Raw genomic sequence first — 22,295 nt, forward strand, 5'->3', positions numbered from 1 at the left:
TTTAACAAGGATTTGTATATAATTATATAATACTGAGATACTGTTATTTGTATTAGCATAATTTAGTTTATAAGGAGAAAATAATAACACGAATTATTAAAAATGATTATTTATTTTTATTAACAGCAAACTGCTACAAGTCTGTCATCATTAATTAAGTATTATTATCTGCTCTAGATAAATCACATCTAGTATCAATACATACATAATATATATCAATAAATAAAAAGGTAACTAGAATGAAAATGTCTTTATACACTGAATAAAGCTAATGTTAGAAATTACTGACCATAGACTAAATTCGGAATACACGTTTTAAAAAAATATTTGACTTAATAATTATTTCATATTATTTAAATGTCAAAATATATGACAGATGAATAAAAAAAAATCTATGATCGAGTTACGGTATTACAAATTCAGCCAAATATTTTCCAAGTAAAAACAAGTTCAATGTGCTTCTTAAAACGTAAAAATTCATCACTAAATTTTGACATTCGAATGAAAAAAACAAGAATGTTTTTTATAAATATTTTATAATCACAAAAAGGCGGTATTTCAAATGAGATTGATGGCATTATATAATTTCGGTACAGTACAATCATGACGAACAAAGATACCACAAAAGTTATCTATCTATATTTAAGGGCCATACTATTAAAACATATAATTTAGTACAAAAATATAATCCATATAAATTACATAGGCTTGATCTAAAATATTTATATTTCTGAGAAAGCCTACTTTTAATTGATACATATAATATAACCTTTGCAATTGATACGGGCTCCTGTTTAAACAATCCTAGTAATTACTATCATTACTTTTCAATAAGAATCATGCAAGAAGAATAATATCATAGATGTTTATATATAATTACTTATCATACAGTTAATATAGACTTACAAGAATAATAGATCCTAAACTTAAAATATGGCTACTTTTGACTGCTATAATTAGACAAATAAATTGACATTTCTCGACTATTTCATGACAAATTAACTTTCTCGAGATAACTCTTCAGCGGTACTATCAAAATATCTTATAATATTCTTATAAAGAGAGAACTGTAGTAAATGATTGTCAATTTAGTATTTATGTAATTATTTCGGTCGAAAGCATTAAGAGTATAAAATGAATCTCGATGACAAGTGTGTAGTGTTGCGATGTACATCAATGATACTTAAATTTAATGGAATATCATTTTAATAATAAAACTTAAACATACGGATTTATGTTAATACCTAGCTAAAGATGGTCGAAACAATATCGATTTGTATATTTTAACAGAAGTATTATAGATGGTTGGTTTAGCATTTAAGTTGGCTCACATTCGATCAGATCAACAAATGTATAGAACATATTTACTGTAACTCAATTTGGTCACAGAATTACCAGCACAATGTGACTGTCAGGCCGGTGACAGCTACGTTGTGCCAACGCGTGTGTTGTGACGTCACAACGTCACAGCAAGTGATAACTGTCGTTCTGACATCATGTAAACCAGCTCAAATCGTATGTAGAGTAAAAGTGAATAAAAGTTTCGATCAAGATTAATTAATGTAATCCACAGCTCATCAATTCGTCTCACTCAAAAATCTCTTGAATTTATTTTGCTTTACCAACATATTTTGAGCTGTACACACACATATAAACTCAGTGATACTTCCAGATTTGAACTTGAGACCTATAAGATCCACATATTCTATTCACTACACTCAACCGATTAACTCATATAAACAAGAAAATAACAAAGACGCGATACACATTGTTGATATTTGAGTATAAAGATAAAGGAGGTCATCAATCAATGTCGAAATTACATATGTAAAAAAAACATGATGCAAGATTTCTTCCGATTGGCTGTACCACATTTATACCTAACCACTTCGACACGGGCACATAAATCATAGCGATTAACTGCAGTGACTATATGAAATAAAACTGTTTTTATAACATAATCACTAACAAAATGTAACCGGGGCTGTTACGCTTGTAGCAATCGTAGAATACTGAATACTTGTCCATATGAAAGAGACAATTAAATCTTAAAGAATGTCACATTGTCAAAACCCACAGCGGACTCCATGTCTGCTTTCACGAAAGTAAGAATAAAACCAAATAAGAAGATAAACTAATCAAAGTCACACTTCACATTGACGTCGGCGACCAGAAGTTCATTTCACGAAGTTCCGACGGCTTCGGGCGGAACGAATGAGCCGGTTTCGTGAGCTTGGGTTGTTGACTCGTCTCGTTTGATATTATCTTCGGGTCGACTTTCGGAGACGGGCCGAGGCTCTCGACGGACTCGGCCAGAGAACCACCTAAAATAATAAAATTTTATTAATTAACAGGAATCTGAAAATCACGCTTGTCACACATCAAGTAATAATTTCCAGAAGTTGCAACTAGAGCGTAATTTTCATAATAATGTTACATATTAAAGTATATTTTGAAATGCGAAGTAATAGTTTTCTCGGTTGAACATAAAACATCAATCTATGATTGGTTTCGCATATGGGTTCCGACGGCGGTAAGAGTAAGAGGTAAGAGGCGCGCTCACCGTGCAGGCGCGGCTCGGGCGCGTCCTCCTCGGCCAGCGCGGAGGACGAGGCGGCGAGGTCCTTCTTGTAGCCGAGCAGCGCGGCCGCGAGCCACGAGCGCGCGCCGCCCTCCTCCGCCGCCTCGAACGGCGTCGTGAAGAACCTGTTAATATATGCACACAATATATAGACAAATATCATTAAAATCTGACTCGTTCGCCCAGTGGATAGATATCTGCTGATCTTGCAGCCAATAGGTTCTACTTCCCGGTCGAGCACCGAGAGTACTGGGATTTTTATTTCATTTTGCAACGGCTCGCTGCTTAGAAGTTGAACGTATCAAATTCCGTGCCAAAAGCGCGTTAGATGCGCGGTTGGCTTGTTTTCGTGGAGAATTGCCATCGCGATATATGACACTCACCGGTTGCCGTTCATCCTCCTGCGCGTCGTGGGACTGGAGGGGGGCGAGTGCGCCGGGGTGGCGGGCAGGCTCTTGCTGCCGCGTCGAGCCAGGACCTTCGGGGTGAGCTCCGGTACGTCGTCCGCGGGAGTCGCCACTGTGAAGCCGCGGGGAGAACGCGTCTGGATCATTTGGTGGGCTACCTGGAATTTGAAATTTCATGATTATTTATACATATTTTCATTGCCATTTGTGAGTTCCCGTCATGTAACTTTGCCGCTCTGACGTAGACAATGATTAATTGCGCATTAGATTAATTTTTGCCTCTAAAATCAGTAATATAATAATTCTTAAGCACTTTAGACATCACATTTGGCAAAGTTACACGAGGAAAAATATAAACATACAAAAATATAAACCAACGACTATAGAGCTAAGCATCGATGTTACATTATAGAAAATATTTAAACAGCCTGAGGTATCTGCAATTTGTACAGCACTTATATTATTTCAATCGAAATTCGTACGATAATTATATGAATGTATGGCACACGTAGCGAATTTAATCAAGTACGAATTTCATCTCTAACGTACGGCGGCAATCGAGGTGAATGTATCGCTGAGTCACGGCGCACGCGCATTTGAAATAGAACAATGCGCTCGGAAGTACCTTGAGTACTTGTTCATAAAAATTCAGCGAGAATGCACATTCTAGTTTATTTGATACCAGTTATAGATGAAAGGATAACGACTATTCAATAGATCACAAGTACGCGGTGCGCGTCAAACTTGAAATGCAGTATTTTTCTGTATTTAATAAAATATATAATATATTATTATAATTTCTGTTTTAATTCGTTCGTTGCGTTCAACTATTACGTAAACGAGGTTAGGATATGAAGGTTATATATATTTCATAATATTGCTAACAAAGGGAGCCGTGAATCGTGATACATTATCAATTCAATGTTTTATTAGCAAAAATACTAAGTTCAAAATACTCCCAAACTATCTATATAAAAATAATATATTATATAAGTAAATAATCAACGCGAAATGTATTTTAAGACTAAAATAATTAAAAAAAAAAAAAAAAACGTTTATTACACCTTCAGAATTTTCTATATTATCTTAATATCTGTACATCTTCTATGCATCAACAAGATGTGTAAATATATATTACGTAATACTTTAGTATATATTTAGTAAATAGTTATTTCTATCATTTCCTCGATCGATAGATTGAATTATTGAATTTTATAATTCTTGTTTTATTCGAGAGCCGAGATGGCCCAGAACTTAAAAGGCGCGAATCTAAACTGATGCTGCGGGTTTAAAAATCCAGGCAAGCACCACTAAATATTAATGTGCCTAATTTGTGTTTATAATTCATCTCGTAATCGGCGGTTAAGCAAGACATCATGTATAAACCTGGATCATTTATTTATGTAAATGAAACACGGTCTCAGATAATAATATCACGCTCCAATATCTTACAAACATATTGAATATGAATAAATTTCACGTTATCTTTATAAAAATTATCGACTGACCTTGACGACGGAACTCCCACACGCCGCGCCCTCACCTTTGAAGCCATCGTCTGTCCCCGCGGGCTTGGATTTTGCATTTACTGATTTCACTGAAAAAAAATAAACAACATTTTTAATTACAATATATATTTTTAAAGAAATCTTATTACATAACCTTTTTTTTTTAGCATTAGCAGCCCTTAAATGTCCCACTGCTGGGATAAAGGCCTCCTCTCCCTTTGAGGAGAAGGTTTGGAGCATATTCCACCACGCTGCTCCAATGCGGGTTGGCTATGTATAATACACATGTGGCTGAATTTTGTTGAAATTAGACACATGCAGGTTTCCTCACGATGTTTTCCTTCACCGCCGAGCACGAGGTGAATTATAAACACAAATTAAGCACATGAAATTTCAGTGGTGCCTGCCTGGGTTTGAACCCGAAATCATCGGTTAAGATGCACGCGTTCTAACCACTGGGCCATCTCGGCCTCTTTCACATAACCTTACTATAACCTAACCCCGATTGATAATTTTGTATCTTATGTTTGAGATAATTATTTTATATATGAATAAGGTAGGTTAGGCACTCAATATTATTTACAAGATTGCTAACATTCACGCATATCTCGTCAATGGACTAAATTTAAAACAGGTGAACCAGCGAAGCGTAGCTCTATATATATATATATATATATATATAAGTATATAACATTATATACTTATTAACCTTTTCAGGATATAAGTCTTCGCGCTGCATCTTCTGATATAAGTCTTATTTATATTGGTTTAATGTTTTTTTTTTTCAATTAAACATAAGAAAAAAAAAAGCTTTCCTCCTCATGAATATTATAAATAATATACAATATGTTAATACGTAAAACAATCGTTCAGCGATATCAGGGTAGCCTAGCGAGGGATATTGTTGTTCTTGAGTCCTTAAACTATTGTCATCCCCACTCCACCTTAATATAAAACAATAGACAGGTTCAAAAATCAAGTTTTATCAATTTAATTATTAGCTAGAGATGTATTTTAAAAAAAAAGACACGTCGTTTCGAAGTACCGGAAATTTGCATTCGCTTTTGATGCTGTATTCGCTTTTGTTGCTTTACTATAGTATTCGACGCGCTCCATTCGCCTTTTGTTTAAATATGGGCCTACTCCTAACACAAACTTAACTTTAGAGAAAAAACACTTGCTATTATTTCGAGTGGTAACTTCGACTCGTAAAGTTACCTAATGTGATTCTTTCTAGAATAAATTTATCTTCTTTTGTGATATATTACATTAATATTATTAATAGTTATATTAAAGTTAACAAAACAAATCACAAGTTTATCTTGCAAGTCAACGTAAGCTTTTCCATATCTGAAATTCATAAACAATAAATATAACTGAGATTGGTTCAGTGTTTCTTTTTAATAATTGAATTGAGGAAACAATGAAAAATAGTCGTGCGTCATTACAGTTCACAGAGAACATTTTACTGTGCGTATAAGTAGGCGTGACATTTAATTTTTTGTCCGACAGTGTCACTAATCGCAATACGCGTCTCAGTTCAACGGCCATCGTCGGAGAACCAGTTATTTAACTTGTACGTTTCTTATATTTAAAAGCGAAATTAAATGTCAACTAAACACGTCTCGATCGATTGAATGCATCCTGTATCGTTCACCTACCTAATTTAGAAGTCTAGTCACAACTAACAGACATATTTTTTGAACTGACTTTCAAACTATTCTATACTACTATAAATCTGTAGAGTCTGTCGGTACACTAAATATTTTTTGTCGAATTTCGTCCTAAATATTCGTTATATAACACACTGACTCAGTTTTACATTTTTTTAAATTTTTGTATGTGTGTTTGACCCGCTATAACTCAAGAACGGTCGAATCGATCTTTTAAAAAAATTGTATACAGTAAGAACATGTGATTGCGCAAATGATAGACTATATACAGTGCCGGAAAGCCACATGGCAGCTATAACGAAAAAATTTAATCATTAATTTTCTATGTTTTTTTAAATAAATTATGAAGCATTATTCAACTGTTTTAGGTATGTATAAGAGTTCGTGCGTGCGTGCGCTTTGCAATTCAATTTCGATTTTTCACCAACTAACTTAAAAAAAATTTAAAACGCCCAGAGGGAGTGTAACATCTAGTATTTATTGTATTTTCATATTGGGCGAAACTAAACAGTACAGGTACAGGTTGAATTACAAATTGTGCACGATATAGATTGAATTATTAATTTTAGTAGTGTGCCAATTTCTAACGTAAAAGAAATAATTTAAAATTCTCAAAAAATGTCTCGATATAATTGACATTGACACAAAATACTCTGTGTGTACACGATACGACAGTGACGGTAACAAGAAAATAATTGGCAAACTAGAGAACGGAAATAAGCCGTGCTCATTTTAACAAACTGATTCATATTTTCAAATGATCTGTACATTGACCGCACAGTAACTAACCATTCAAAATGTTCGACGTAATCCTAAAACTTTACGAACAGATCAACACTACGTTTAAACCTCGCATCACAACATCACGCTCATTTTAACAAACCATTTCTATGTTATAAACATATATTTATATATGTATGACGTGGGATGATTTGATAATTCAAATTTTCGGGTAAACCCTAAGCGTATCTATTACCCTAGGTACCCTAGGCGGGTAACGCAAACCTTGCGAGCCTTCGGTTTCTTAAAAACACTCTAGGGGTAAGACCAACACGACCATATAAAAGAGTAGGCAGAGTCGGTTTTAATGTCAACTGTGTGTGATTGAGAATTTATTTTAATTTATATTTATGAAATTAATGTTTTCACGATTGTGTGTGTCTTCACTGTCTCTTTCGTTTTCGCGAAAATACTAAATATCAAATCATACGACATATAAGTATGATAAACTCATATATCATTGGTAATAAAAGACGAATATTTAATTTGAGAAAATGGCTGTTACAACGTTTTAAAATTGACAACCGCTTTGTTGTATGCTAACAAATATGTACATAGATGCAAGTGATAACTCTGTGACGTCATTAGACAATGTAATATATGTTTTTTACTAGTAAATTACGTATTCCCCACAATTCGAATGTATAAAACGTTATAATAGCATTATGTTTATGTTATCTAGCGTACAAACTGCACGGGAATAACAATCGAATGGTTTATTCCACAGCTTGTGTAATTATTCATGTGAACATAATTATTGCGCGTGATCATGTTTACAAGTCACTCGAATAACCTGTGTGCTGTTTTAATTGTTTAAATTATTGCATTTTGCATTAACAGCCTGTAAATTTCCCACTGCTGGGCTAAGGCCTCCTCTCCTTTTTGAGGAAAAGGTTGCGAGCATATTCCACCACACTGCTCCAATGCGGGTTGGTGGATACACATTTGGCAGAATTTCGTTAATATTAGACACATGCAGGTTTCCTAACGATGTTTTCATTCATCGCCGAACACGAGGTGAATTACAAACACAAATTAAGCACATGAAAATTCAGTGGTGCTTGCCCGAGTTTGAACCCGCAATCATTGGTTAAGATGCACGCGTTCTAACCACTGGGCCATCTCGACTCTTTTTTTAAATTAATTTAGATCTATTCACATACAAAGGCAAGCCCCTCCACGTTTCATTTTATCGGCTTGCATTAGTGAGTGTTGCACGTGCTTACACGATGTCTTAGTGTGCGTAAGACCAATAAGAGCACACAAACAAAAAGGCAAGACACAATTTAGATATATTTTTTAAGTTATTTTTGCTTAAAGTATTTATTTAACGTGAAGATACTACCAAGATTATATTACGTAAAAAGAGATTATTGCAGCCGAATGTTATGGTTGAGCTTCATAAAACTATTGTTAAATAGTCGATTTCAATGGCAGGAGGTATAAAGATAATTAAACAACATTTATCTTGAATTGACATGACGTCATTGGTCTAAATAATCTATAATATCAATATTAGTATGAATTCGAGAAAAACGGCGTTAAAACGTATATATGTAGACGTGGAATTGCACGTTTAATTAAGGATATATTAATAGATAACAGTTCATAGTGCATTATTCGCGTGTAATATATATATGTGAGGTTTCTTTTATATACTCTTCCTGCCATTGAAATACACAATACGCTTAATAAAAAACATGAACTGACCAGCTGTATTAATAGGTGCAATGCCGTGCAGAACTTCTTGGCAGGGCTTCGTGTGTTTCGACCAATCCTTGTCTTGTCTGTACGTTGCCGTGGCTGCGATTTCGTTGTGCTGTTCAATCATAACCTTCGGAATTTCATTGCTGAACTTGGGTTTACCCAACAACGCATCGGTCTTCGGATAACGAATGTAAAAGAATGAATCTTCGGGAGCTGGGGGTGATGAAGCGAACGGTGCAAATTCCCTGTGAACAATGATAGCACATTTTCTAAAGATTGCAGTTTATACCTTGAAGTTTTTTACTTGCTATTGTTGTTGAAGTTATTTCGTAAACTGATTTGTTAAATTTAAAATTAAAATAACAAAACAGTTATATTAAATAGAAACTAGCTTAAAATATAAATATACATGTATATTTATTATATTATGTATGTATACGTGTTTTGTTTATTGTAATTTTCCAATAAACTTTACTTTTATACTTTCCAAATACACGTATATAATTTTTAAATGGAGCACTCTCTGACGCGTTCACGTACCGTTAGCAACGATATTGAGGTTAATTATTTTTGCATCGTCATAATTATGGTTTAACTAGAGATGTTTGAGAAGTGCTTATAATAGTAAAGTAGAGATTGAATTAATTGGAATAGAGATAAAATGATTTTTATTATTGTTATTGTATACTACTTACTAAAACGATAAATAATAGTTTCATACTTTCAACTTTATTCATATAAACCTGTATTGTTTTAATTTCAATCTTTATTTATTTATACGAGTATATTTTAAAGCAAGATTTAATATTTAATTAATTAAATTCATCGGGTTGTTTTTCTTACATATGATATTATTATTATATCACGCCACGTCACAACTTCAAAAGGTCCTAACGGTATTTGGCACGGATACGTAATACATGAAAGTATCACGAGAATAAGTGCACTTTAATAATAATATAACGGTGTAACCTATATCGAAATCGTACCGTAACCCAAAAATATATATTAAAAAGGCTAATATAAACTTACGTATATAGTTATGTATATGTATAAGTTATATAATAATAAAGTCAGAGTATATTTATAGACATAGTAAGTATATTTTTGACCAAACATTGCAATTATCGAAATTAATTTACTTTTTTAATTATTTATTATATTTAAAGAGTATTTAATGCATGTTGTGATTATTTATAAATGTAATTGCAACACTATGGACATTATATCTATAATACTATCGTCATTTATGATGGTAATTGTAATAAATTAATAATTAAATAATGTTAACTATGTTGTTTACACGTTTTTGATAATGTTTGAATATATTTAAAAAATAGTTTTACTTTTGGTAAGTCTTTGTTCTCGCCAGTTTGGTCGGTCCCACCCACTTCATACGATACTTCAACGATTCGACCATCAATTTCGTTACTGAATTTGAGAGGTGACATTTATATTATCAACCTGTCTTCGGATTAATTAATCTACCAAACGACAGAACCCCTCCCTCCATGACAGAATAGACCATCCAGTAATCAATTTAAAAAGGGCCTTATAACCTTGATTTTTGAAAGGAAATGAACTCTTCTAATTATAAAAAGCCGAGACGTTACGAATTTAATTATTAAATAATAACACTTTTTAATTAAGACTTTTTCAAATCTATTTTATGCCTATGATTATGACAAGTCAATTATATTTAAGATAAGATTAAACAGTAACTTTTGCATAACGTTATACATTTTTACATAAAGTCACATATTTGTTATATGTCATTACAAAATTAGGGGCGTTTTCGATACTTTTATATATCACAAAATATAAGGATTAGTTAATGAATACTTTTCACATGAGTTACTTACAAAAAACGGCCATTCAAATCACCAAAACGCGCGACGATGTTTCTCTTTTTCATCATTGTAACAGAATTAAAAACTAATTATAGAAATTTAAATTCTTATATGAGTTATCACTGAAGAGACAAGATGTATACGAATGGAAAATTAACCACAAACTAAAAGCCTACAAGAAAACGTATACCATTTTATACTAAAAACACTGTTGCTGCCGAGTTTAATCTTATCGTGATAATATTTGTTGTAAACTAAACAAAAATAACTCGTGACGTCACAGCTGAGCAACCAATAGCGTCTATTTGTACGAACACTCCCCCAGCGGCAAAACATCACGACATTTAAATGCGTGCGCGAGTTTGTATAACATCTACATTCAGAGGTCAATGCAGGACACCGATAATTTTTTAAATGTTCATAATATATCGAATCATGGAAAATAATTCTTGGCACACAATAAAGATCTCTCACGACAATCACGTGCCAAACTGCGCCTGAATACAGCACTGAGAAGTCATTAAGCCGGTATGTTTTATTGCTTCTATAAATAACTAACTTGGCTTTCATACAATATTTCGTTAACTTTCCAAATCCAAATATAGTTTCCGACGCATATCCTTAAACATTAGAAGAAGTTTCTAATTCCTCTAACACAAAGGTAGCCGATATTAATCACCATTATATTGGGAAGGATGGTTCCCTTGTCTTGGTAGATACGAAGAACCAGTTCAGCCTTATCAGTTTTCATGAATTTTAAAAACATCTCTTTATGACGATAATTGACAGTTCTTGCCAAGTATTTCAAGTTATGATATATTATCTTTAATTAAATGTAGCATTATTTACAATTTCTAGCCATCTATGTATGATAGTGTACTTGTCCCACAATCACATCATATCAGTTACAATACCTTGCTCTTCTCTTGGGGCGTATTGAAGTAATCTCTACGGGCGATATTGTTTGGCACCAAATGCAAAACTGCTGGTAATTTATCATAAGCGAGAAAAAGTGTGTGACAAGGTTTCGAGTTTATAATACAAAAAACCTTTGAATACCTTTTTTAGGGATTCCGTACCTCTAAAGGAAAATCGAAACCCATATAAGATCAATTCGTTGCTATCTGGAATGCGAAGAGGTTATAAAGTAGAACTTAATACAAATACTGAGAAATGTGATCCCTTAGGACTATGAAAAAAAAATTAAAGCTCTAAGTCTACGCAATCAAAAGATATGTCGCATTTCCCATACATTTTCGCAAAATCCATAGGGTGGTACCTGCTCAGAGGGGCTTGCACAAAGCCCTAACACCAAGTAAAACCTGTCTCCAACAAACAATAAATAATCACGAGTGGTAAATCCAAGAAAGAACATTAGTAGATACGCTATCAGTATAAAACCTATTTTTACATTTTGATTATAATATCAATTTAAAATATGAGATTCAAACAAAAATACGATGAATGAATTCTCAAAGCAATAACTATTGACGCCATTTTTAATATCTCGAATATTCTATTTCCAAATATTGTCCAGTTATTAATAAAATCAGTTTCAGAACAAGCCGTGACTTGTCGATGGGCTTTTAGAGGCAGACTGTAAAAGCGGAAATGAAATTTCAAGACGAACAATGATCGAAACGTCTGATAACTCCAAAGACTGGCTAAACTGGTTAAACGAGCTATTAATTCTTGAGCTTACCAGAGACCTGAACATTACAAAAACGATTTCCTCGTCTTCCGAAAACACGTCAACGGAAGACAGGTAGTTATTACCAATTGAATTTTTTTTTCTTTTCATTTTGAATAAATTAACATTCTTGATATTTGACACTATAGTTAATACTAATTAATATATAATGTCAAATGTTTGCCTCTATATCACTGAAATAATTCATCATTCAACGTATATCAAAAACAAACTTTTTTTTCTTAACACAAAAATCAACTATTGGTTTAGTAATAAATGAACAGCGTATACATCACTAACTATATGATATAATTACGAGCAGCATGTATAACCGGCAGCAACTTGCCAGTTACTGGCGTGTCCTCGCATGGTCTCAAATGTATTGTGGCAAACAGTTTAGAACCCTGAACGACCCATGTCGTATAGTGTCATATAGTGTATATAGTTATATACTAGCTAGCACACACAAGGAACTAGCATGCTATCTAGCAAGCTCCTTTATAATGTCTTTACCCCGTTTACGCTTTACTTATCTATGTGTGCCTACACTATTGTTTATATTTTTCTACGTTTTGTTTGTAAATATTAAATATGCTTTATAAATTGCTTGATTCAACAAATGGATAACAAACAAAACAATCTGTTGTGTCTTAATGCTATGTGACAAGATCGATCGTCGCTGACGTCAGAACATTTGAAAGGTGTTTTCAATGAAACTGATAAGGATTCATATTTACATCAGCATTGTTACATAAATAGCTGCAACCATGTATTCATTTATATACTATTTTAAAAAGTATATTATTTGAAAAGTATATAAAAACGATTACGTAATTGAATCGAATATAATCAACAGCTATCTACAAAATGAATTACTTAAGGTTTAGCAATAATTAGTGACTGAAGCCGATAACTTTTGACAATCAATGTACATATGTATAACGAATCAATATATAACGCTAAAGAAAGATTTTGACTTTAAGTACGATACCAATTTTTTTATTAAGTAACGAAAAATGTAATGTGTAATATAACAATAGTTAATTTTAAACGTATTTGGAATCTAATCGTTCAATTGCAACTTATTTTTTTGCTTATCTTTAACCAATGTAACGTGGTGCAAATTTATAAAAAGCACAGTACGAACGATACATCTCGTGTAAACACGAGACCGTCACAAATTAGCATATTGAATAATAATATCAACAGGTGACGTTTCAAATATTATTATATATGTAAACGACATTAGCAAGTTATTTTAAGTAAACCAAGTATCAATTGAGCAATAACAAGATGCCACATCTCATATTTAGCTTAGCTATTAAAATACTAGTTAAATAGATTCACTTAGGGTTATAGTGCAAGCCTGTGGCTAGGTGTAGTCCGCCAAGCAGCAATGCTTAGTAACGTTGTGTTCCGATTTGTTAAGTGAATATGCCAGTGTAACTATAGACAAAAGTGACGTAACATCTTAGTACACGATATTAGTGGTTTTTATATTTCTTACAATAACAATGACTTGACGTCAGGTGGCTAACTCGCCAGTCTGCCTATGTAATATATATACATATATATACATATATAACTTTACGAACTATTGTTTATATGTATTTACATATATTAATAGCTCTTTCATAGAATAAGGAATCGTACTAAAAAATTAACTTAATAATTGGATCGCAGTTTTGCAAAACACAAATTCGTCCATTTATGAATTTTACAACGAAAGAAGCGTGTATGATTGTTGCAAAAGGAAGTTCAATAATCAACTAGAAGCAACTAGAAATAACAAATGGAATAGACAAAAAAGCACACATTTTCAGAGAAATTGTTCCAGCTAAATTATTCATGCAAATCTTTGGTTTCGTAATATTTTTAACTATCGCTTAGTATAATCGCTGTCGTATCTTTTTGTTTTTAAGTCACTCTTTACATTTCAATACACTTGATCCTGTTTTGACAAAGAATTGTATCGCAATTCTATTAAAACTTAAAATATTATATGAAAGAAAAGGCATAAAAAAGAACAATTTTAGCGTTTGTAGCCTTTTGCAAAAATTATAAATACTTTAATACTAGAGAATTATAATTACTTTTGTTTCAAAACGATTTATTCGAAATCCTCTTTGTAGTTAAGCTGTTATATCTTAATCTATACATTATGTCAATTTGTAACGGCAATGTTATCGGAGAAAATCTCATTAAGTACAAAGCAATTCAAAGGAAATAATTATGCTTTATTATTATATATACGCGTTATATACGATTCAACATTTCGAATATTAACCAATGTATATAAATTTAATTATGCAATGTATGCAACCAATCTTTTAAACATTAAAAGTAAATGATCTAGATAAAATTGGCAACACAAGTAAAAAGTCCAGCTAAATCATCCACAATAATAGCAAAGGTACAAAACCGAAGTTTTAAAATTATAATAAAAAAAAAACACCAATTGTAAAACACACATATTAGATACGTTAAAAATCTATTTCAATTATAAATACGAATTATCAATAATAACACTAAAGTCAATTATTAAAGTAATTAAATAAATTAAATTCTACTTACTTGGTTGGTTTACTTTTCATCCATACAGGGAGAGTAAATCCATCCTTAATTTCTGGATCAGACGATGCCATCTTTGTTTTTAATGAAATTGCAAGTATTATGAAGTTATAGTATATAAAATATATATTCAAATAATCAGCAACACAGCAAATATATTACTAAACGATATGATATTTGAGTGTGTTTTATCGTGAGCAGAATGATAAGAGACTAATACTGCCAACATTAAGAATTATTAACGACTACGTAACTATACAATACAATACAATAACTGAATTAAATTAATAATTTATTTAATGTTCAGGACACCCTTTGAGATGCACCCGACTTCAGACTGAGCGATGATATAGGCATCTGTAACAAAAATACATAAATCATCTTTCGATCAGATGTCTCTTTATTCAATTACACTTATAGATTATATCAAACATTAAGGAAAAGAGATTTTAAAAAGTACAGCGGTTTTTTATCAAACAAATCTATTTAAAAATAAATTAAACCAATAATCACAGCGTCCTTCTGAATTAGTTTGAACGTAAAGACGATTTTTGTGTGACTTCTATACATACAATATTGAAGCAGTATGTATTCTATGACCACATGTTCTGCGGCATATGGTTATTAGAATGACAATGACGTACGTGTTTTTAAACATGCAATTTTTAAATACTATTTTCAACTGAATAGTCACATGAGTACTGCACTCCTCAATTCTAAGGAGGAAAAAAGATCAAACAAATAACCTTTTGATACGCATATTTCCGATAGCTCTGTTATGATATGATTTACGACTGCCTCGTTAGTCTTGTGCTATCGTATTAGTTTTAAAACCTACGTTCCAGAGTTAAACTCGAGCCAGTAAATGCATTACAAACCATATATATCCATTTTATTTGTACATGAATACGAATAAAAACGACTAACTAAACAAAACTTAGTTACTTTCACAAGAATCAGTACCTTTCATGTAATTTAACCTCTTCCTACTTCAATTGAAGTGAATGGAACGAATGAACAATTCTGTATATTATAAAAAAAACTAAAATTAATTTCCAAGTTTTAATATTCTATCAAATTCTATTCGTACATCGTTTTAACTTAAGTTTTAACCAGCTCATCTGTTGAACTTGAATAGTTAATACGAATAAAGCAACCAGTTAACCGCTTACGAAATATGTATGCGCAATAAAATTTAACGCTATATACCGACAACTGACAGCCACTTCAACTAACCTGATAGATACAAGGTTAAAATTTTGTTTACAAGTATTTGATTCAATAAGAGGTACGGCGTAGTGTTAAGAACATATGAATCTTAACGGAAATTTACAGATTCAATCGTAGATAAGCATTACTAAATTTTAATGTACTTAATTTGTGATAAGTAGAAAATGCATTGTCGAATGAAAACCAACTCTACCCTATTCGTATCCACCACTACGCATTGAAGCAGCACGATGAAAACATTCTTAGAAAAGTCTTTGTCCAATATATCCAAGCACACAGGACAATTATATTTTGTATTTTTAAAATTAATTTAAAACAAATATACTTCTTTTACTTCTAAACGTATATATAATATGTACTCTAAACAAGGTTATATGAGCCAAGGACCTAACATCTTAGTTCCCAAGGTTGGTGGCGCATTGGCCATGTACGGAATGGTTAAAATTTCTATCTGATGGCCAATTGGTCAAACGCCAACATATTTCACAAAAAATTCAAAATTATTTACGCGTTAAGTATTAATTATTATTTTATTATATTTAACACCTTCGGCTTGAAATTATAGGTTTGAAATTCGAAAGAAATCAGCAATGTTTATCTAGTCTCCCTTTAAGAAACGTTTGAAGTCTGTGATTACTAATTAGTCACGTGACACATTCAATTGGCTGAGAGTAACTTTCATTTTAATTTCAATGTTGTAGATGCATTGACGGCCTTGATGAGGGTACCGTTGAACATATTTTCTTCGATTGCACCAGATTTCCTGTTTCACTGTATGATGTTCTTCCTCCTACTTTCTCTCGCCCTTTCAATATGTCCTGTATTTTGTCTTCTTCAGAAATCTTTATTATAACTATTTAATTTAAGTATATTGAAAGTTATAACATTAAACTTTAAGTAAGTTTTAGTATATATTATTTTTATAATAAGTATATTTATGTAGGTAGTTTTATTATTTTGTATCTTAGTGGGTGTTGGTATTGGTATATTATATTGTGATGTCCTATTTGTTTTAGATCGTGGTACTGGTCATTTGGAAGAACGAAAAAGTGCTGTTTCAAGCAACCACATGTATTTTTCAACCCTGACACTGGCAGAATTGTCAACCTATTGACAGAAGCCATAAACATAATAAATAAAAAAAAATAGATGCATTGACTATTACAATTATTGTTGTATGAGTAACTAAATTACTAATACAACAAAACAATGTCACTTTAGATTCTTAAATACTGAGAACATGATATACATCATCTCGCTAACGAGTTTCAATCTAAAAGGTCAATAAGTGGTTAAATAGGTTCAATTTAAATAAAATATGTTCACAACTATACTACAAAGTAGTAAAACTAATCAATGGGAGAAGAAAAGTGGCAATTGGAACTGGAGACAAAATAATATAAATGATAACATTCCTTTTATCTTATATACTTCTTAAAGTTTAACTATGTGTATAGTCTTGTTGTAATAAACTGCAATACTGCATATTAACTCATCTATCTTTAGTAGAAATGCCAAAAACAACACAGATTTTAAAGTTTTAAACCATTGTGCCTTACTGATAGTGCTAATGAATAATAAAGTAACTTTCTATGTAAATAACATAATACAGTTTTGTATGGAACTCAGGACTACATACTGCACAAAAGTAGTAAAAAAAATAAAAAATAAATACACACTGTTGAAGTGTTTTAGTAGCAAATTGTTGTAGTCAATCTTCAAGCATAATATTTTATGGTCAGTAATTACAAGATAATTCAATTCAAAACATATTTTGACAGCATAATTGTTTTTGGCAATCTTATAACAAATCCACTAGCAATCCCTGGTCAGTAACTAAATCAAGGATTATCAGAAAAATAAGAAAATATATGACCAGCTGGATAATGTATATGTTGGCAAAATAAATAGTCCAAATACATTACTATTATTTGCCCAACAGAATTATATAGTCAGTCGATATAAAGACAAGATTTATAAGCTATAATCTCTAAGTTTGTTAGGAAAGTGTCATCAAATAGTTTTTTATTTGACATACAAAACTAAATATTTTGTGATGTGAGTGTGATTTCATGTCTTTATTGCCCTGGGTTATATTGTTTTCTTAATATTACTGGCCTTTGACATCCTAATTTACAATTAACAGCACCATGCTCATGAACATTGTTGACTACTGCAATTGAATAAGTTACTCTTTTGGTCCCTTTTCAAATATATACATAATAAATGGTTTACAATTATATATCTAATATCAGAGTTCAGAATGTATTAATTATATTGGTATATTCTGTAATGAGGGCATTACATAACTTGCCATGTATCATATTTGTTATCCATAAAAAATATTTTTGTAAGTGGTTTATCGGCAAGTAAAACAAAGTTCAATATTCATAATCAGTTTTATCAAGTAAACATTGTCAGTGCTAAAACGAAACATGTACCATTGCAGTGTTTGCTCTTTTGATACATTTCTATATCAATCAATGAGCATATACATAATAGATACTATGCTGTAATTCTAAACATACAATCTTATGATATATGTGGGATATTCACACTTAAAAAGACATATCATTTTGAATGTTTCCCATATAAGTTGTTAATTTTAAGTGCTTAGTGATAAGTTGATGGTATAACTTTTTCATTAAATAAATAAATAATATTTAGTTCATCAGTCCTTTTTTAGATCAATGAAGTAAGTTATACATTTTATGCAATATTTAATGTCGAACTGATAATATGATTTGTTAAAATAGAATCAAAGTCAACTCATATCCATAAATACTCCATTTAATTTGTGTAGTTCACGAAAAATGTTTTTTTTTAACCAATTATCAAAATTTATTAAAATTATATTGTGATGGTCAGAATGCACCCTAAATTGCACTATCTTTAATAAGTTTTGTATGTAGGTAGACTAATTATATGTAGAATGTATATATATATATATATTCTACATATAATTATAAAAAATGTTTTATATAAAACATTTTATTTTAAATAAATATTATGTGTATATTAAAAAAACTATGAACACTTAAAATAAATAAGTGACATAAATAACACGTAACAATTTTCATACTTAAAACTTCATCAAAAGAACGGAAAATAACGATATTTGATATCTGGAATTTCTTCGCCAAGACATTTTGTTTTAGTTATTACGTTATACGTATATAGGTTAGGTACCTACATATTATGAAGTTGGAAATTTTGTACGCCATTTTAGTTCATGTTGTCATGATGCCCTTGATCTCTCGTTCTAGTTTTAGCTATTGCCTTTCATTCGATATTTGAAACTAATTAAAGTTTTATTTGTATTATTGCATAAGCTCAAAATATTCATTTCTGCATTGTATAAAATGGACTCATTAATTTAAATGTCAGATCAATATAAACAAAAACACGTGTACGTGTAGCAAATTGAGCGAATTATTTGCAAAAATTTATATAAATAAATGAAATACATAAAAATCATCAACTTACCTTTACAAAAACAATTGAATCACTGTTGGAAAACATTTTATTATTCACACCACCTGCTACCAAATGCTGCTACAACAATTAAAAATAAAAATATATTTGATTGATTTTTGACGGAGTGTAGAGATGTCATATTTTTGTAATCGATTTATTTATATATTACAACCCGATTCACCGATTTTTCTTTAATTTATTATTAATTATTACAGACTAGACTTACACTTAGTACAAATTTAAAAAAAGCTAAATAATGTATAATATTGTTTTTTTTTTTTCGTAATGTGCTCCGATTTTTAAAATCTTTAGCAATCTGATAGGAAAGCTAAAGTATGGAAAAAAATACTGTCAATCTAAAATTGTAGGAAGAGAGATTTGTGGCTTAGGTTCGTCATAATCCTTTGAAAAGAGCAGCATGATCTTGAAACCTTACGATGATAAAGCATATTCATAGGTAGAAAATGTGGAAAATACTCTCCGTCAAAATACATACATAAAATTCGATTCAGTAAGTCTCTCTTTGGGTTCAAGTTAACTTGAATTCTTTAAATTTGTTTCAATGCTTTGACCAAGAAATCAGACAGACAGACATAAAAGCAAGTTACTTTTGCTTTTATAATATTTGGAAAATTAAATATCACGTTTTTATCTGCTTATTTCTCATGGCTAAGCAGCTGACTGTAATAAAATAATAAATTCATTTTTAAGATTTTAATTTACTATTATGTTAATCGATATCGCCGATCCTGTAAAATTTACTTAGAAGTTAGAAACACATCCCTAGAAGTCACATTTGTCATCTGTCAAAATATTAAATTCAATCCAAAATCCATTATTTATTTTAACAACCGCAACCTATTCCGAGGAGTAGGTTTTTTTAAATTACCTGCTAATTTAAACTAACACAATTTAAAATGGCAAATGAAGAACCTTCCGATCTAGACTGGATCCAATTGCGTCGTGAAATGGGACCTTCATATCATGTTGAAACCACCAAAGAAAAATTTGCTCGAAAATTTAGTGCAAACCCCTTTGTGCCTATAGGTATTAGTTTATTTATTGGTGTTTTTTTTTTAATTCAACAGTTGACCAGTCAAATGACAATATGTTATCTTTCTTTCTAGGATGCCTTGCAACAGCGGGGGCTCTATCATATGGCTTATGGTGTTTCCGTACTGGCAAAAGTAAATTATCACAGCAAATGATGCGGGTTAGAATTGTTGCTCAAGGTTTGACAATAACAGCTTTAGTTGTTGGAGTTGTAATGACTGCTGGGAAAACTTTGAAATAGTATAACCTTAACTAGATTTAATATTAATAAAATCAATAAAAAGAGTAAATCTTATATTTTTGTGCCCTAGAATTAGAGAAGCAAATATGTTAATAAAAAGGTTTTAATTCATAAATTATTTAATTATATGTAATATTATGCAATTAAAATGTAAATATGCAATAAATAAACATTGCTTAATACAATGCCTATCTTTTGTTTTAAATCTTATAAAATAACTATTTACCTTCCAATGTTAAAATACATTGAACTTTATTTTTCTAGCTTTTATCCAATAGAGATCCATCAAAAAATACTACTTTTTCATAATCTATTTAGATACAAACTAAGTATAAATGCAAAATAAACTGGAAAACCTAAAAATAAATTATAACTGATGAATTTTATGTACTAAATTATTAACAATTTATTTATTATATTTATATTTATTAAATATTGCTCTGAGATTTTATTAATTTTGTATTTTTTATTTAGTTTGTTCCATCTGCACTATGAATTTAAAATAACATTCACTTACTGCTGAAGCTGAAACTACTTTTGTTTCTGGTGACATGAATCTCATTAAATAAATTAACAACATATTTTTTGTAAGACTCTTAACTTGATAACTTATTTTATAATTTTCATTTTGAAAAATATTAAAATACAATAGGACCTTAAAACACTATGTATGATCAAATTTATACTAGGAGGTCAAACATAGTGAAAAAACTAATCACATCTATTTTAAGAGCGGTGAGCCGATTTTTATGCAACCTCGCGTGTTCATGCTCATGTTGATTCCTCTTTTAAATAATCGAGACAGAGAGCCGAGATCGATCAGTTGTTAGAACGCATAAACTTTAATGAAAGATTCAAAGTTTAAAACACCTTGTGCTTGGTGGTGAAAAGAGACATCGTGAGGAACTTTCGAGACGCTGCAGCTAGTTGCACCGGAATACCTAATAAAAACCAGCAGTACCCGCTCCAGCTCTCCACCAACCTGCGTTCAGTCGTTTAGTCCAACAATTGTTTTTTTTTTTTTTTAAAAGAACGGACAGGCAGATATTTAAAAAGGTGATGCTTTTTACAAAGGCTCGCGGCTTGGCTTATTATATTCCGAGTACCTACATATATTATTGTTAAATCCTAAATAGTGTCCACGATACATTTTACTTAGTATATTACCCCCAGTATATAAATTATACTAATGGCCGACGGTCAAATAAAATTTTAATTCTTTATTTGTCTATTTAATTTTTAATATTTATGATTGATGCTTCTCATGTCTAATCGAATAATTTCAAGGTACGAAATACGGCATGGAGACGTAAACAAATTTCATACTCAATAAATTATGTTTTATTAAGTCTGCCAAAAATCAATGTCTCTTTGGTCTAGTGGCTAGGTGTAAGGCCGCAGATCCTGAGATCATGGGTTCAGTATTAAAAATAAAAACTCTCAGTTAATTATAAATAGTTTTCTATATTTACTAGGAAACTATTTATAATTTAACTATTTATAGTTAAGTAAAATTTATTAGTTATA

At 31.1% G+C, this 22,295-nt stretch overlaps 2 protein-coding genes and 1 long non-coding RNA gene across 4 annotated transcripts; 2 read left to right on the forward strand and 1 right to left on the reverse strand.

Moving 5' to 3' along the window:
- Positions 1 to 517: 517 nt before the first annotated feature.
- LOC125066664 lies at positions 518 to 19,606 on the reverse strand. Of its 2 annotated transcripts, XM_047674860.1 has the most exons (7): positions 19,484 to 19,606; positions 14,771 to 15,124; positions 8,660 to 8,901; positions 4,497 to 4,585; positions 2,965 to 3,146; positions 2,564 to 2,706; positions 518 to 2,324 (listed from the first exon to the last, which is right to left on the reverse strand). In XM_047674860.1, the coding sequence occupies exons 2-7, from the start codon at positions 14,839 to 14,841 to the stop codon at positions 2,152 to 2,154; spliced, it is 900 nt and encodes a 299-aa protein (XP_047530816.1). In that variant the 5' UTR covers positions 14,842 to 15,124; positions 19,484 to 19,606; the 3' UTR covers positions 518 to 2,151. The 2 variants fall into 2 exon arrangements, with proteins under 2 accessions (XP_047530816.1, XP_047530817.1); XM_047674861.1 differs by lacking the exons at positions 14,771 to 15,124; positions 19,484 to 19,606 and adding an exon at positions 10,519 to 10,667.
- LOC125066665 lies at positions 10,847 to 17,123 on the forward strand. The gene is made up of 3 exons (XR_007119695.1): positions 10,847 to 11,034; positions 12,060 to 12,271; positions 17,014 to 17,123. It is a non-coding gene; the product is annotated as an uncharacterized LOC125066665 (long non-coding RNA).
- A 667-nt stretch (positions 19,607 to 20,273) lies between the features above and the next one.
- LOC125066889 (HIG1 domain family member 2A, mitochondrial) lies at positions 20,274 to 20,951 on the forward strand. Its single transcript, XM_047675201.1, has 2 exons — positions 20,274 to 20,521; positions 20,602 to 20,951. Exons 1-2 carry the CDS (start codon positions 20,392 to 20,394, stop codon positions 20,766 to 20,768), a joined length of 297 nt encoding a protein of 98 aa, XP_047531157.1. The 5' UTR covers positions 20,274 to 20,391; the 3' UTR covers positions 20,769 to 20,951.
- Positions 20,952 to 22,295: the final 1,344 nt, after the last annotated feature.

Source organism: Vanessa atalanta, chromosome 10, assembly GCF_905147765.1.
Source record: "Vanessa atalanta chromosome 10, ilVanAtal1.2, whole genome shotgun sequence".
NCBI classification, from domain to species: Eukaryota; Metazoa; Arthropoda; class Insecta; order Lepidoptera; family Nymphalidae; genus Vanessa; species Vanessa atalanta.

Coding starts and splice junctions, on each gene's coding strand:
- LOC125066664 (XM_047674860.1), bottom strand. CDS start 14,841: ATGGCATCGTCTGATCCAGAAATTAAGGATGGATTTACTCTCCCTGTA. Junction 2,707..2,964: donor AGGAGGATGAACGGCAACCG/GTGAGTGTCATA, acceptor ATATATTAACAG/GTTCTTCACGACGCCGTTCG. Junction 2,325..2,563: donor GCCCGAGCCGCGCCTGCACG/GTGAGCGCGCCT, acceptor TTATTATTTTAG/GTGGTTCTCTGGCCGAGTCC.
- LOC125066889 (XM_047675201.1), top strand. CDS start 20,392: ATGGCAAATGAAGAACCTTCCGATCTAGACTGGATCCAATTGCGTCGT. Junction 20,522..20,601: donor AAACCCCTTTGTGCCTATAG/GTATTAGTTTAT, acceptor CTTTCTTTCTAG/GATGCCTTGCAACAGCGGGG.